Source organism: Penicillium brevicompactum (genome assembly GCF_028827555.1).
Source record: "Penicillium brevicompactum strain IBT 35665 chromosome Unknown utg000005l_segment0_segment0, whole genome shotgun sequence".
Taxonomy (NCBI): domain Eukaryota; kingdom Fungi; phylum Ascomycota; class Eurotiomycetes; order Eurotiales; family Aspergillaceae; genus Penicillium; species Penicillium brevicompactum.
In genome coordinates this window covers 2,953,880-2,967,794 of record NW_026623208.1, presented here as the reverse complement: position 1 = coordinate 2,967,794, position 13,915 = coordinate 2,953,880, and the positions used below count along the sequence as shown (strand labels likewise).

Below are 13,915 nucleotides of genomic sequence, written 5' to 3'. Positions count from 1 at the left end.
GGAAGACTAAAGGCCAAGAAATAAAGCGGGTGGAGCAAAAGGGAATCCAATCTCATGAAGGTTGAGAATTGGTTTCATCTTATTGTTGGCACGAGCGACAGCATCCCCCTGTTTGAACCTGCGTTTCCGCGTGCGTGGACCGCAGATGCTCCTGCAATTTATCCTTTCGACCAAACGACTTTCCACACCGCAGAACAGAACATTTGAACGCATTCGGATATAAATGTTTCGCTTTGATGTGTCTCCATAACGATGTGTCATTACGGTAGGAGCTCAAGCTTGTGCAGCCTTGCCATCGGCATTGGACAAGGCCGGTGGGGCTTTCCCTTTAAGGGTTGGGTTAGATCCATGGATCAACGGAGCTGTAGGATATATTTGGGGATCTATCCCGCAGCAACTTACCGGCGCTTGCGCTCAGGATATGAGCTATGACGTGTAAAATTATCCTCAGCTAAGATATTTGCACCGATGATATCATTTGGTGCTCCTGGTACTGAGGGCGACAGATGCCACTGATAAGAGTCGCTTGAAGCCGCTACCTCGAAGTCGCTCCAGAGATTATCCACTATTCTCTCCGGTCTACCCGGAGTATTGTTCGTTGGATTCCATCCGGAGAGATGCTCGTTGTGGATTTGAGTGGATGTTTCATTCACATACATGTCGTAATCCTTCATTGTCGATGGAGTTTGCATGAAGGGACCATGAAAGGAAACCGAAGGTGGAAGATCTCGTTCTGCATCATGGTATATGCTGGGTGGTGCAGGTTGAATAGGCAGTGGATTTTGAAGTAGCATAAGATTCCCATGAGGCGAAGACCCGACAACCTCAATCGGAAAAGGCGCAATGCGTTTACCGAGTTGATCACATGACATTTTGAGATCCAGCAAAGGCAATCTTAAATCAAATCACAGACAAAAGGTAGCATTTCGGTAACTCGGAGTTTCGATGTGGCTCAATGAGAAAAACGAACATGCTGAATGTGCAGAAAAGAGAACTATTTTATAGATCAGAAGGGGGGATCTCAAGTAAAGACGAAACGATGCAGCCCAGGGGTGACAGAGTTCTACTAGAATCCTGGTGACCGAATTCCACTATGTATGTAGTAGCCCTGTCCCATGGTCGTTCCTATTGGTTACAGCGTGTGTCGATCGAACTTTTGTTCTCCGGGCTCCAGTTTGCCTGAAAGTGGAGCATCGATTTATTGGTTGCTGGACGCCGAGACAACACTGCCACATGGTTGTCCATACATGTGTGCACAGACCCAGCGGCTCCAAGCCAGCTTGACCGACTTGACATGTCTAATGTCGTAGGCCACTCCTAAATTAGCCAGACCAATATGCAAGTAATATCTCGGACCTGGATCTGCGGGGTCTATTGTTTCCACAGGATTGGTGGTCACGACTCTCGACCTAGAACCTGTTAGTCTCGAGCACGAGCCGACCCTGTCAATGGGATCTAAATCTTGAGCGATGAGGCCATCAAATTGGGATATAGAAATGTGATGGCGAAGCAAAACTCTCGTGGAATCACCACCTGATTCCCATGGATCCATCGTAGGCTTATCTTATGAGCGTTAACTTGCCTAAGGCACTCTCGGGCACTACGCCAGAGCTAGTAGCAAACTATATCAAAAAGAAGCTTGTCATTCCTGGAGGGTAAGCTGGGTTTGCTTCCCCCAGTCATGCCTCCCCCGTCCCCATTTTACTTCATTGGTTAGAGATGTTATGTGTAAACCGTGCTAAGTTCTAATCCAGTGGTTTTCTGAGGCCACTCCAGACGTCGCACTCAATGATGAGGGTCCCATAATTAGACTCAAATGACGCCGAAAGCGCTATCTGCCCAGGCGGTGTTGTGAATAACTTGATGCAGAACCTCAACGAGAACTGAGAGAAGGGAGGGGAGGCGAAGCATCTACAGGCTCAGACGTCTGCTTGAACTTTTGGAAGGTCTCTTCTCTATTAGGTAAATATCTATCAAGCTAGGTGCTGCCTGTATATCACTGTGTTACATTATCACGAATCTCAATAGTAAGAGACACAAGTAGGTGACATTCTCAACTGTCTATTAGCCTCGAAGTATACATAAACTCCCTGTTAATCTACCTAACCTGCAGCGGATCAAAACAACTGAAAATATAAGGTAAAGACAGAAAGACTCAGCGCAAGTATATCTAATATGACGTAAGATAACAGTGCTCAGCATATAAGGCGAACCTGGGAAACAGGAAAATTTGGAAGAAAGAAGACACTCATAACAGTGAAGCGTATATTCTAGGAAAGCGACTAGAATTGATAAACACCCCTGTGTGACATCATGCATGACATGAGCGGCAATGCTTCTCTTTTCGACCCTTCTTGTCTTTGTGGGATTCCAAATGCTCGTTTAATTTGTCCATGCGGCCATAAGCCTTTTTACACTTCGGAGTAGGACATTTGAACGCATTGGGGGAAATATGTTTCTCCTTGATGTGCCGCCACAGCGATAAATCACGATCAAAGAAGCTCGAGTTTGTGCAACCTTGCCATGCGCATTGCACAAGACCGGTGATTCTTTCCCTACAGAGGAGGTCAGATAAGAGAGCTCAGCGCTATGAGTAGACATGTGCATTGCAGGAACTCACTTATCAATGAGGTCTTGGCGTGAGCTATCAGGCGTACATATCCCAGTTGGACTGACCATACGAGTTGTCTCTCTTGATGGGTTCTCGGTTGTGAACGACAACTGTCCCATATTAAAATCACTCAGACCCGGTATCTCGACATCGTCCCAAGCAGTATGCACCGTGTTCTCTGTTCCAACCGTAGCATTGTCTCCATCCGACCCACAAAGAAATTGGTTGCGGCTTCGAGTGACAGCTTCAGGCATGTGTAGATTGTATTCACTCACGGTCCACGGACTTTGCATATAGGGTTCATAGACAGAAGGAGTAGAGAGACTCTGTCCAGGGTAATGGTACGTGCTGAATGGCGTGGTTTGAGCGAACAGCGGGTTGTGGCGAAGTACTTGATTGATATCAGGAAAAGGGTTGATGGTCTCAAACGGAACAGATGCGAGGTGTTCATCGGATAGAGCTCGTGACATGACGAGGCCCGAGAGTAAGTAAACACAAACGAATTGAATGGCGGAAAAAGCGTATCTCCGTCTCTTAATGGCCTGAGAATATGAACTTGCTTAATTGGAAGAATTATGGCGAAATCTCAGGGGAAAGAACGAGTTTATATAGAACAAAAGTTGGGAAGTTAGGAAGGTATTTTGAGCAGTGTGCTTAGATGACCTCACTTTGACCGGGGTCACCGAATTATCTCTGAGTGATGATTGAGTTTCCAAATCAATAATACAGTAATACCGTGTACCCCAAATCAAAAGTACTGTATTTCGCGGGGTTTTCGTTTCGATTTTTGATATTATCGGCCTTCTGCTGGTCTGAATGAGTACCTGTTTAGTATTGTATTCGTCTCTAATCCATAAAAGTTCTAGGTTCATCTTCCGCTCTGAATTCTCACTTGTAAGGTACTGTATCGAGTTCCACTGATCTACTTTGTCTGTGGATCGTCCCTGTTTTTCGTGACCCCATTCGCTCAGGTCCCTTGCTCTGGTATCAGTGGGTGTTCCCCATGTGCATGATTGGCCAAGAGATCCCTCACCAATTTGAAATCTTGCCAAGGCCATACAAATCTCGGGCAGGAACCTGTGAGTCTCCCGAGCCTGAGCCCTTCATCGATTCCGAAATTCGTCAGTGATACTGCTCTAAAGTGATGATGAATTACATTATGGGGCTGTGATCATCAAGGTGTGGTGGCTGGCCGAAACCCATATGCATGAACCTCGCCCGACCCTCATAGGTCATCGTTTTGCTCAATGAGGGCTCGCGTACTTAGGGTATCCTCAGGCACTGTGTCAGATCTCCAGATCTAGAAATTCTATGGACAAGTGAATGTATCTTCCAAGGTTCAGATATCTACATCTGTCTTACCATCACCGTCTATTTTGAACTGTGAATTTGTTGACAATATTCCCCGCCTGATGACTTCATGATTCTTCCGATAGCATTGGTATATTCATAAAGTATTTTAGGGTCGCCCTCTCAACCATGCTGATGATTTTGCTTACAGCACGTCTCCCGGTAGCCGTTTTCCAGCCGACGTGCATGAACCAGAACTTTCACAACAGAAAGCCTAGACACGCCTGGGTGTAGACTAATCATGGCATCAAATGGCGATTGCAGATTTTCAACGAGAGCAACCCTGTCATGAGAGACACTCGGTGGGAATTGTTGGGGATGGGCGGTCAGGTGATGCCAGGCCTGACTGGATAGCTCTCTCCCCCTTAAGTCTCTCTTCTTTCTTTTCTCCGGTCGGTCTTTTTGCTTTGACAGCCAGAATCTACTATTTTGAAACGATTTATGCTTCTCACCCGTACATCAGTCTGTTATAATTCACCCATTCATCGAGACGGCAAAAGGATAGATTCTACCAGTAAGCGTCAGAGCAAAAGTGGCACAAGCTGCGCAGATAAAAACTAATTCCAAGACCCATGTAGTGCTGGGCCACATCAAATGGTCACTTGAGTCGCGAAGCTATTAGCCAAGACTGTTGTAGACCTGAACAGCATTTTCGGCTCCGGGCATAGCTCTGTGTGGGTTGTGTAGTTGTCTAGATCGGAGGCAAATCGCAGCGGGAATAGCTTGTTGATCGCGGATGATCAGCTTCACCCATCAATCTCAATCCAACATTGTTAGGCGATCTCTGGCTACCATGCTTTTTTTGTTGTTTGTGAGAATAAACTCAAATTGGAAGGTCATCAAGGTTGTTGCTTGTTGCTGAAAGTATCCTACGGTTTATCCTCGGCTCCGGGTTCGCAAGCTAGATAGCTCCCTAGCTTTCCATGAATCCTTCAAATTTGACCGGTATGATAGGAGATAAGTGGGTCAAAAACTGTCATTGAACGTTGCTAAATGGAACATGAAATACACAGCGGAAAATCAAGAGTCTCAACAATAGTGGGAAGTATGAAACGACAAACGAACTGTACACTCGCTTTATCTCTAGAAGGGCCCCAAAGACTGGAAGACAAAACTGAAAAATACATGGAGTCATGAATCTCAGACCGAAGAAAAATCCTTGAAAAGAATCCTTCCAAGGTTCTGCGTGGAGATTGGCATGAAACGCATCATTTGCCTTTTCGCTCGTCATTGGCGCTATGGGTTCTCGAATGTTCATCCCGCTTGTCTCGACGACCAAACCTCCTTCCACACCCTGAAGCGGGGCATTTAAATGCATCGCTGAGAATATGCTTTTCTTTGATGTGCCGCCACAATGTTTCCTCGTGGCTGAAGAAGTTCGAGCTTTTGCATCCTTGCCACCCGCACTGAATACGATCAGTAATCCAACCCCCCCCTCTTTCGCCGTTGATAGTCCTCATGGGTTCTTGAATGCTCGTTCAACTTGTTCAGACGGTCAAAGGTCTGTTCACATCCCGGAGTAGGGCATTTGAATACACTGGGGAGAATGTGATCCTCTTTAATGTGCCACCACAACCTTCTATCACGACTGAAAAGGTCTGAGTCTGTGCAGCCCACCCATTTACACTGCGTGAGACCATTCTTACTTTCCCTTCGTAAGTCAGGTTAGAAGAGCAGAACTCCGAGAATGCAGGTGGAAATCCTTATCACGGGGACTCACATCTGTTTGAGTTCATCGCAAGAGCTATGAGAAGTAGACTCTTTAGCCGAACTCTGTTGGTAGGATATCTCGTGTAATGCCGCCGTCACTGGCTGTGAAACAAGTTCACCCAGACAGCTACTCGAGAAAGAATGATTGATGTCTACCAATGGAATGTTTCTTGTGTTCGCTATTTCGTGTCGATGACAAGAAACATTGGCGCAGTCTGAGCTGGTGATGAATTCGTGGTGATTTCCAGCCAGCCCGTTTGGTGTGCTCATCTGGTAGCCATTGGGATCCCACTGGTCCTGCCTGCAAGGGTCATATTGCTGGCTTGGGGGCAGGTCGCTTTGTTCGCGGTAGGTCTGGGTGTAAAGTGGGAAGCTCCCAGTACAGGCCAGCTCTGGGGACAGAAATACACCATCGTGAGGAAAGGGTTCCAAGTTCTCGAATGGATAAGACTCCAGATGCTTGTGACAAAAATCACGTGCCATGACCGGGATGACGTGGATCAACAAAAGTACAGCCAATTAAATTGGCGATGAAGAGCCCCGGAGAGCCCGGAAAGAAGTGTGAATTGAGTGTGAGAGCATTGCGAATATCGAGAACATCAGATAGCTATATATAGGGAACAGTTTCATTTACCAAATGGTCTACAACCCTACAGCCCTGGAGGATGTATGCATATCTCGTTCATGATCAACAAATTGACCCGGATGTGCCAAGAGGGTCTAGACCGCTCTATACTAGACCCAATTCGGTCTGTATGGGGCTGCGCAGAGGCTTCACAGCTGATTTGGGATTAGCGGGGAAATAAGCATGCGACGAAATAAATATATACGCCAGATGCTGGTCTTAGGTCATCTTCCAGCCCGTTTAGCTCAGTGGTAGAGCGCGCCACTCGTAATGGCGAGGTCGTCGGATCAATCCCGACAGTGGGCATATGAAAACATTTCTTTTTTTTTTCTGTTTTAGCAAAGCTGGTTAACACATATCTGTGGTTTGGTTCATTGTGTTGGAGATTGATGTTAGGCTTTTTTTTTAAGTTGGCTGGCCTACACTGATCTTTCTCCAGTGATTCTCAGGTTGTACTTTATACTTGCCCCGGATCAAAATGCTAATCCCTACCTCCCCATGAGGTCTACTCCGTGTCTGATTTGACATGCTCTTTGAATATACTAATAGTAAATAACCTGGCCTGTGGCTAATATTCTTACCCTGTAGTCTGAAGTATAATGTCCATAAAGCCATGAGGTTTAATCCTAATGATTTGATGAACCGACACCTGTGAAGTTTTGGCTTATGCCATGGTGATAATCCCAGGTGGCGAGCGAAAATGTATAATCTTTGCCCGTTTAGCTCAGTGGTAGAGCGCGCCACTTGTAATGGCGAGGTCGGTGGATCAATCCCGCCAGTGGGCCAAATGATTTCATTTTTGCTGTTTGCGCCAACATCGTTTTTTTGAGCTTATGTCCAACTTTGCAAAGGAATAATTATTGTTTATAGACCATGGCTGTTCTTAGTGAATGATTTGTATCCCTCAATATCATTCCCAGGGCGATGGGTCTGCTCAGTTAAAATGCAATTAATCTCCATGGGCAACCTTAAACCATCAACCCCTTGTGTTCATCTCATGTTCATCGTACTGCTCGTTTGAACGCAGCTGGACCTCAGTAACATATCCTTTGAACTTGCGAAGATTCACCTTTTTCTCAAACCTGGAAGACAAATGTTAGACTGCTGCAAAACCCGACCGTGTCAACCATAGTTGCGAGCGACTTACATCTCATCAATCTCAGCAGGTGTGCGACGTGCTACTTCTGGGAGAATAAGCCAAGCGACAATCACCGCAATGGTACCGGTTCCTGCGAAGCTATCAGGCAGAAAATATTGTTAGGTGGTTGAAACATATATTTGGTTGGACTGTTGCCTGTAAGTCACTCACAAGAAACCCGTTTTCACACCCCAAGCCGACACAGGTTCATTGTTGATCATCAGCGGCGTGCAGAAGCTAAACATAATTGCGATCGCATTGGAAGAAGCAAGCGCCCAGCCAGCCGTTTTGGCACGCAAACGTTGTTGGGGGACTTCAGCCGCGTAGGCATATCCGATCGCCGAAGCACCAGTTGTCGACAATGTAGCCAAACAAGCGAAAAAAATCTGTCGCCCGTGTTAGCTAGGTCTCAAGATACCAAAAACAAAAAAGATAGCATACAAGAAGGGAACTTGTTGCTGGCTTCGTATAATCGAAACAGCCGATGATCCCAAGACACAGAACCGAGATCGACGTTACAGCATAGGGGTAGACCGTCAAAGGGCGCCGACCGAGCTTATCGGTGGTCAAAGCAGTCATGATCATAGACAAAAGCTGTACACAGGATAAAATAACAGTGACCATGAAAGGATCCTTGCTACCCGCATACTGGACTAGAAAGGAAGTCAGTTTCAGACAGTCGCAAAAAAGGGCGACCGGGTCGTTTACAGAAATAAGTCGCGTAAGTATTGAATACAGCTAAACCGACCAACTGCTGAGCAATTTTCGGCCAAGCTGCGATGAGGAATCGAATGCGATTGCGGCCCTGGAAAACAGCCCATGTGCCTTCTTCTGCGTTGCGCTCTGCGACGATACGCTCTTCGGTGACGGTGGCGCTCATGATTTCCTGCGAGTAATCAGGATTCTGATCTGAATGAACAAAGACGAATGAGTACTGACAATCTGCTCATCAACGCTGTATCCATCGACCTTTCCATTGAGCCGATTCAAAATCTTGGCCCCCTTCTCGATCTTGCCTTGACTCACCAGCCACCAGGGTGACTCTGGAATCAAAAGGAAGATGACAGCAATCAGACCGACCATAGCCCACTGCAGAGAAGGTATTAGTGGGCTGCAAGGGAACAAATGAAGATCAATCGGAAGAAGAGTGTTGATACCTGTGTGTAGATGGGAACCCGAAAGTCGTACGGGTCGTTTGCACTCAGCTCCTGGAGAGCCACCGAAGCGAATATTTGGCCTAAGACAAACCAACTGTCGCTTGTCAGCATCACAAGAAGATTTCCGACACCAGGGGTATACTCACAAACTGTATGCGTTGATAAAGAATCCTCGGAGCTGTGTGGGCGCAATCTCGGATAGGTATAGAGGCATGGTAGACTGAAGCATACCAACGCCCATCCCAGAGAAGAGCTTGGCGACAAGCCAGTGATCCCATCTGGTGGCAAACGTTTCGATGAAGATGCTGATAACGATGTCGATCCAGATGATGTAGAATGCGATTTTGCGACCGAACTTTTCAGTTGCATATTGGAGGAACTGGATCAAAAATTAGACAAAGACATTCAACATGAGCGTCGTTTGGTTGATTACAATTTGACCGACTGTTTGACCTGCTGATTGGATACCTCCCCAAGCTGAGATGTATTTTCCTGGGATAACAGTTGTGCCAGGGGCACTCATCTGCCGAATGAATCCTTTGTTGGACACGATACCTCCGTTGAGATTGATTTCTGATACTTTCGGTTATTTCTCTATCCTCATTGCAGATTCCGGGAGTGACTTACGATACCCATCGAGCGATGCACTGAAAGCGGCAGCCATCGCAATCAACGACACGGTCTTGAATCGCCTTACGCATTGCAACATGCCAAGGTCATCTTCGCGAGATCGCATGACGGGACCCATGCTTTTCATCGGCGGGTCATCTCTTTGATCGACTGTCGCATTCTCGACAATCTCGGTATTCGCCTTTGGCTCCATGGTGATAGCACTTCGTCTGAAGGTAGGAGCTGATCAAACTAGCCCAGCAAAGGATCCAAAAGAACTATTTTATATGGTGAGCTTATGAAAGGCAAAAACAAGCAAAAATCCGAACCTTAATGCAGACATTCCACAAAGGACAAGGAAGCGAAATGCGGGGATCCGGGGCCCCAGAGCTGAGCTTCGATATTGGATGAAAATCATGACCAGATCAGAATTACAGGGCTGATCCCGGTCTCCGGTTCATTTGCCGACTTCAGGATTCGCTGGCTCATATTGGTGTGATTTGAAGTGGGTGGCTGTCTGGGCTTGAGAGGGAGAATCTTAGTGGATGCCCAGATGGCGCGGCAATTGCTTCGCTGTAAGCTCACCCGAGGGCGAGTAGACACCAAAAGCTAATTTTGAAGTAGTTCTCGCACTTGTACTCCGACTAGCCTGTGACTGGAATGGTACCAAAGACATGTGCCCCGGTCTGCAGGTGACAGGAGAGAGACTGAGCCGGAGAATCCCCCAAACCTGTCCCAAGAGCTAGCTCGGTAAGCCTAAGAGCTCTTTCCTTTCCCTAAGGATCGCATGGATCTATTATTCTCCCGCTATCAACTCCATGAGACTACAGAGATGCCCTGATCGATTTGTCGGGCTAGGGTTATTGGCACCTAGCTTCTTCCATGGACTTCCCCATTACGTTCTGCTGTTAGACTTTTCGCTTAGAATGCTAAATTCATTGGAGTTCATATAATGCTTCATTCGAACAAGACAGAATAAGAGGATTGAGTGGAGCTTCCACATTGTATACTGCCCACCGCGCTAATCCCGAAGAAGATAATCCCCGGCGGCGCTGGCGGGGCTCGCCGCTCATCCGAAAGGTACCAATTCCACTTTATCCACGGGAATACGGGGCTTGTTTCTCCACCATGACCGCCTCACAAAAACACCAGGAGGGCCTCCGAAGCTGCCACAGTGAAGGTCGCCTTTCCAGCGGAAACAGTCGTCGTTTCCACAACCTCCTTACCTTGGATCACACAGGTGCCATTGGCGAAAGTTCGACCTGCAACGGTGGGATCCCCACCTTGGTCAACCCGGGATGTGGCGTAGGGGGCTGTCAGACGCTTGGCAGTGACGCGGGAGCCAGTGAGACCGGAAAGTGAATAGGTCTGCGACGAGCGGGTGCCAGTTACATAGTAGTCGGAGTTGTAGAGAAGGACCTTGACAGGGGCGCCGGACTTGTAAATGGCGTAGGCTGCGTAGGCAGAATCCTGGCTATCCAGGGGCGCGATCTGGTCAGCATTCGCCAGCGCCATAGTTGCGAAATAGGCACCGTAGTATGGTGAGCCCATGTTGTATCGGCCCCACCAGCAATATTGACCTAGAGAGTTAGACAATCCCTAAGAGCCGAACGAGACCAAACTCACAGTTGCCAATGGTGCCTTGGTGGAAGTAAAGGGCATTTGTTCCCAGAATGACAGTCTGCACCACATAGTCCAGAATCCAGAGGGCAGCACCAAAGGTTGGGCTGATGCCACCTCCACCTTGGGTTGCTGCGATGGCCATCAGTACCAGTACAACAGTCGCCAAGAACATGAATTACCTGAGTTAGTCTCCCCGAAGACATGTGGCTTTCCCTTCGCGGCCGCAGCGGAGATCTCAGCGGCATACGGCTTGACCTGAGTCGCAATGTCCTTGTGATTCATGAGTGCCGTCAGGTTATAGCTGCCGGAAGACTGTGGGTAGTTGTGGGAGCAATAGTCCTTGACATAAGCATTGGAATTGCCCTCTTTGGCAGTCAACGAAGCAAGACTCATCGGCGAGGTGCCGAAGTAGACACCCGCAGAAATGATATCAGATGCAGAGAGATTTCCGCACACAGCATCCTGCCATGCGATCTGGGATGCTTCGTCGGCCGCAGCTGTCCAAGATGAGCCTTGGGCGATGGGATCACTGTCGACGAAGACTGTATCGAAATTAGCGCTGTAGAGATAATGCTTATGATTGCTGCGACTGACAGTTGGGTTCATTTCCAAGCTCGATGGAGTACAGGTTGTCCATATTCTTTTGTGCGAGCAGCGCAGCTGCAATCGTATTCGAAATATTGTCCAAGCGACGATTGAGTCCCAGAATTACCTTTCCTGCGTATGTTGCAGCCAAAGAAATGAATGAAGGACCGTAAGTCAAAGTTGTAGGAGCGTCTTTCGTGCTCGCCACTGTGTACGTGACAGCTTCACTAGACGATGCATCATACGTTGCGCGATCCCTGTCGAGGTTAGTGTGAGCCTTGTCGGGAAAAGGAGTGATGCGGTACTGTGTTGTGCCTCCAATTCTGACTGAAGGCCACGTGCCCGTCAGGTCTTTCAGATTCTGCAGACATGTGGTTGTTGATGGAAGATCCTGGATGTACTCCGGAAAGGTGAAGAATTCCAAACTGCATGATGAGCAAAGTCCCTCTAAGGAAGACAACCTCCACTCACGAGACGCCGACTGGGGCGGCGGAGAGCTGACCACTTGAGTTGGAGGGTGGAGACGCAGGCACATTGAAACTCAAGCCCGATGCCGAGACCGAAAAGTACAAGAGCGAGGCAGAGATTGAACGGAAGGCCATGACTTGGAGCTCTCTATACCTAAAGCTGGACACAGAATTTTGGAAGTTTTGAAGAACCAGGTCTTCAGCATTTAAGCATAAATAAACCCCTCAGCACGGGCTCAATCAAGTAAGTGTTCATCCGGGGAACCCCACATTCACTAGACTTTCAATTTGATTCTTGGAAAGCCATGGCACTAGAGGTCAATATTCAAATTACTGAGCTAATTTCTTTTACTTGTTCCAATAGCCCCAATGTAACAATGGAGGGTGTCGATCTTCAACTTGACCCACCAATCATCAGAGGAATGTCGGCTACTGACGGAATCGATTAACCCGAGGTCTGCATCATCCGATATTTTGTTGGAAAATGTGTGCTCACTGGGAACTTCAATCCAAATAATCGACTGTCACGTTTTTTTCATTGCCGGTCAAGTCCTAAGAATTTTTTATCACGTTTCGTGGGCGGGTCAACCACTCGAGCATAGCGTCGGCGCCTAATTTTGGCAGGGGCTCATCGCGCCGTGGCGCTCAGAGTTGGCGCTGCATTGCTTTCTCAGAGTATGCCACATGGATCATTTCACCAACTGGCTCCAAATTTTGTTATAGAATAGAGCCTCTCCGAATAGCCGCCTCGTTCTCCTTGGTTAGTTTCAGGAAATGACTCATGTGATGGTTAACGCTTGCGCGCCAGTCCCCCATACTACTTATTCAACAGCGTCTTTCCATAACAGACCCGTGCCGCTAAATGAAAACCCTCCGCTTTTCTTTCTTTGCAGTTGATATCATTCTTCAGCCTAAGCCAGCAACTATGACACTTGTTCTCGACGACATTCACAAACCGCTCGCCGTATTTGCCAACCAACCCGAATCCCAATGTTACATCAAAAGCATCAGAAATTTGGGTGAGGCATGGCGCAAGCTTTCTGATAAGCCTCTCGCAGAGTGTGATAAAAATACCATCTTTCTGGAAACCACCTTTGGCTTAAATATTAGATTCACCCCTGATGAAGTTGAGATCTCTGTGGCCGGAGTCATAGAGTCCACGGAATCCATTGTTTCTCAGAAGCCGTCAATGTCTACTGAATCAGGCATCGGATTGCAAACATCAATGCAACAGTCAACAAAAGACCCATCGTTTGTCACTGAGTCAGAAGAGGAAAAACAAGAGTCGTCTGTGCCAAACACAGTCACGAAATTGCAAACACCGGACGTTAACAGGGGACCAACTGCAACGACTACAAGGCCGCGGCGCTATCGAATCAGCTATGACTGGGGAATCGGACATCTGTGGCGGGACTACAATGATTTGGAGTCCGAGTATGATGGCGTCACCCACATGGAAGTAGAAGATCTCCTTGGATCAGGCTCATTTCCCCTATCAGTCATGGAGCTATATCTTGCCTGGTCAAACACATATAACGACACGTTCAAAACCAGGTGAGCAGACACTGGGGATTAGGACATATCACTTTTCGCCACCATGCCCGAGCATGTGGCTTGGGAGGTGGCAGGCTATTTTTTGGCTTGGAGAATAGCAATGGCACCTGAAGTTGAGTCTATCGAATTTCCTGCTGGTCCCAAGAAATTGCTCCTTCAGAAAGACAAGGGGTTGGAGACTAAGTTCACTATGGAGTTCTTTGAGATCGTGTGCGATTTTCTCGAGAATGGCCCTGATTGTTGAACCTCCGCGCATTGCTGTAACACCAATCACAAAGAATCCGAAAGTCTTTTAGTAGCTTCCTAGGTAAGATCATGCGCCTTTATCTCACGAGCGTGCAAGTCAGTTACAAGAAGGCTATTCTGCAAACAATCATGTGTAAGGGACAGCATAAATTCATTAGCTTCGCCCTTGGTAGTGTATAGATCAAAGGCAGGCTTCAAAGTGTATTTCCAAAACTTTGAAACAAAAACAAAGACATACAA

At 47.4% G+C, this 13,915-nt stretch overlaps 6 protein-coding genes across 6 annotated transcripts; 2 read left to right on the top strand and 4 right to left on the bottom strand.

The window, feature by feature from the left end:
* Window positions 1-340: 340 nt before the first annotated feature.
* N7506_006967 (uncharacterized protein) lies at window positions 341-674 on the bottom strand (the record flags this gene model as incomplete). Its single annotated transcript, XM_056956260.1, has 2 exons — window positions 341-362; window positions 403-674. 2 exons carry the CDS (start codon window positions 672-674, stop codon window positions 341-343), a joined length of 294 nt encoding a protein of 97 aa, XP_056810594.1.
* A 1,942-nt stretch (window positions 675-2,616) lies between these two features.
* Window positions 2,617-3,081, bottom strand: N7506_006966 (transcriptional regulator family: C2H2 zinc finger; the record flags this gene model as incomplete). Its single annotated transcript, XM_056956259.1, has 1 exon — window positions 2,617-3,081. One exon carries the CDS (start codon window positions 3,079-3,081, stop codon window positions 2,617-2,619), a length of 465 nt encoding a protein of 154 aa, XP_056810593.1.
* Window positions 3,082-7,272: 4,191 nt separating this feature from the next.
* Window positions 7,273-9,414, bottom strand: N7506_006965 (putative MFS alpha-glucoside transporter; the record flags this gene model as incomplete). Its single annotated transcript, XM_056956258.1, has 10 exons — window positions 7,273-7,378; window positions 7,444-7,533; window positions 7,606-7,820; window positions 7,876-8,087; window positions 8,143-8,320; window positions 8,374-8,523; window positions 8,592-8,685; window positions 8,738-8,970; window positions 9,025-9,164; window positions 9,219-9,414. The coding sequence occupies 10 exons, from the start codon at window positions 9,412-9,414 to the stop codon at window positions 7,273-7,275; spliced, it is 1,614 nt and encodes a 537-aa protein (XP_056810592.1).
* A 923-nt stretch (window positions 9,415-10,337) lies between these two features.
* Window positions 10,338-12,010, bottom strand: N7506_006964 (glycosyl hydrolase family 79 C-terminal domain-containing protein; the record flags this gene model as incomplete). Its single annotated transcript, XM_056956257.1, has 5 exons — window positions 10,338-10,780; window positions 10,827-10,952; window positions 11,003-11,365; window positions 11,418-11,833; window positions 11,880-12,010. 5 exons carry the CDS (start codon window positions 12,008-12,010, stop codon window positions 10,338-10,340), a joined length of 1,479 nt encoding a protein of 492 aa, XP_056810591.1.
* A 790-nt stretch (window positions 12,011-12,800) lies between these two features.
* On the top strand, window positions 12,801-13,433 carry N7506_006963 (uncharacterized protein; the record flags this gene model as incomplete). The annotated part of the gene is made up of 1 exon (XM_056956256.1): window positions 12,801-13,433. One exon carries the CDS (start codon window positions 12,801-12,803, stop codon window positions 13,431-13,433), a length of 633 nt encoding a protein of 210 aa, XP_056810590.1.
* Window positions 13,434-13,472: 39 nt separating this feature from the next.
* N7506_006962 (uncharacterized protein) lies at window positions 13,473-13,673 on the top strand (the record flags this gene model as incomplete). The annotated part of the gene is made up of 1 exon (XM_056956255.1): window positions 13,473-13,673. The coding sequence occupies one exon, from the start codon at window positions 13,473-13,475 to the stop codon at window positions 13,671-13,673; it is 201 nt and encodes a 66-aa protein (XP_056810589.1).
* Between the last annotated feature and the right edge of the window lie 242 nt (window positions 13,674-13,915).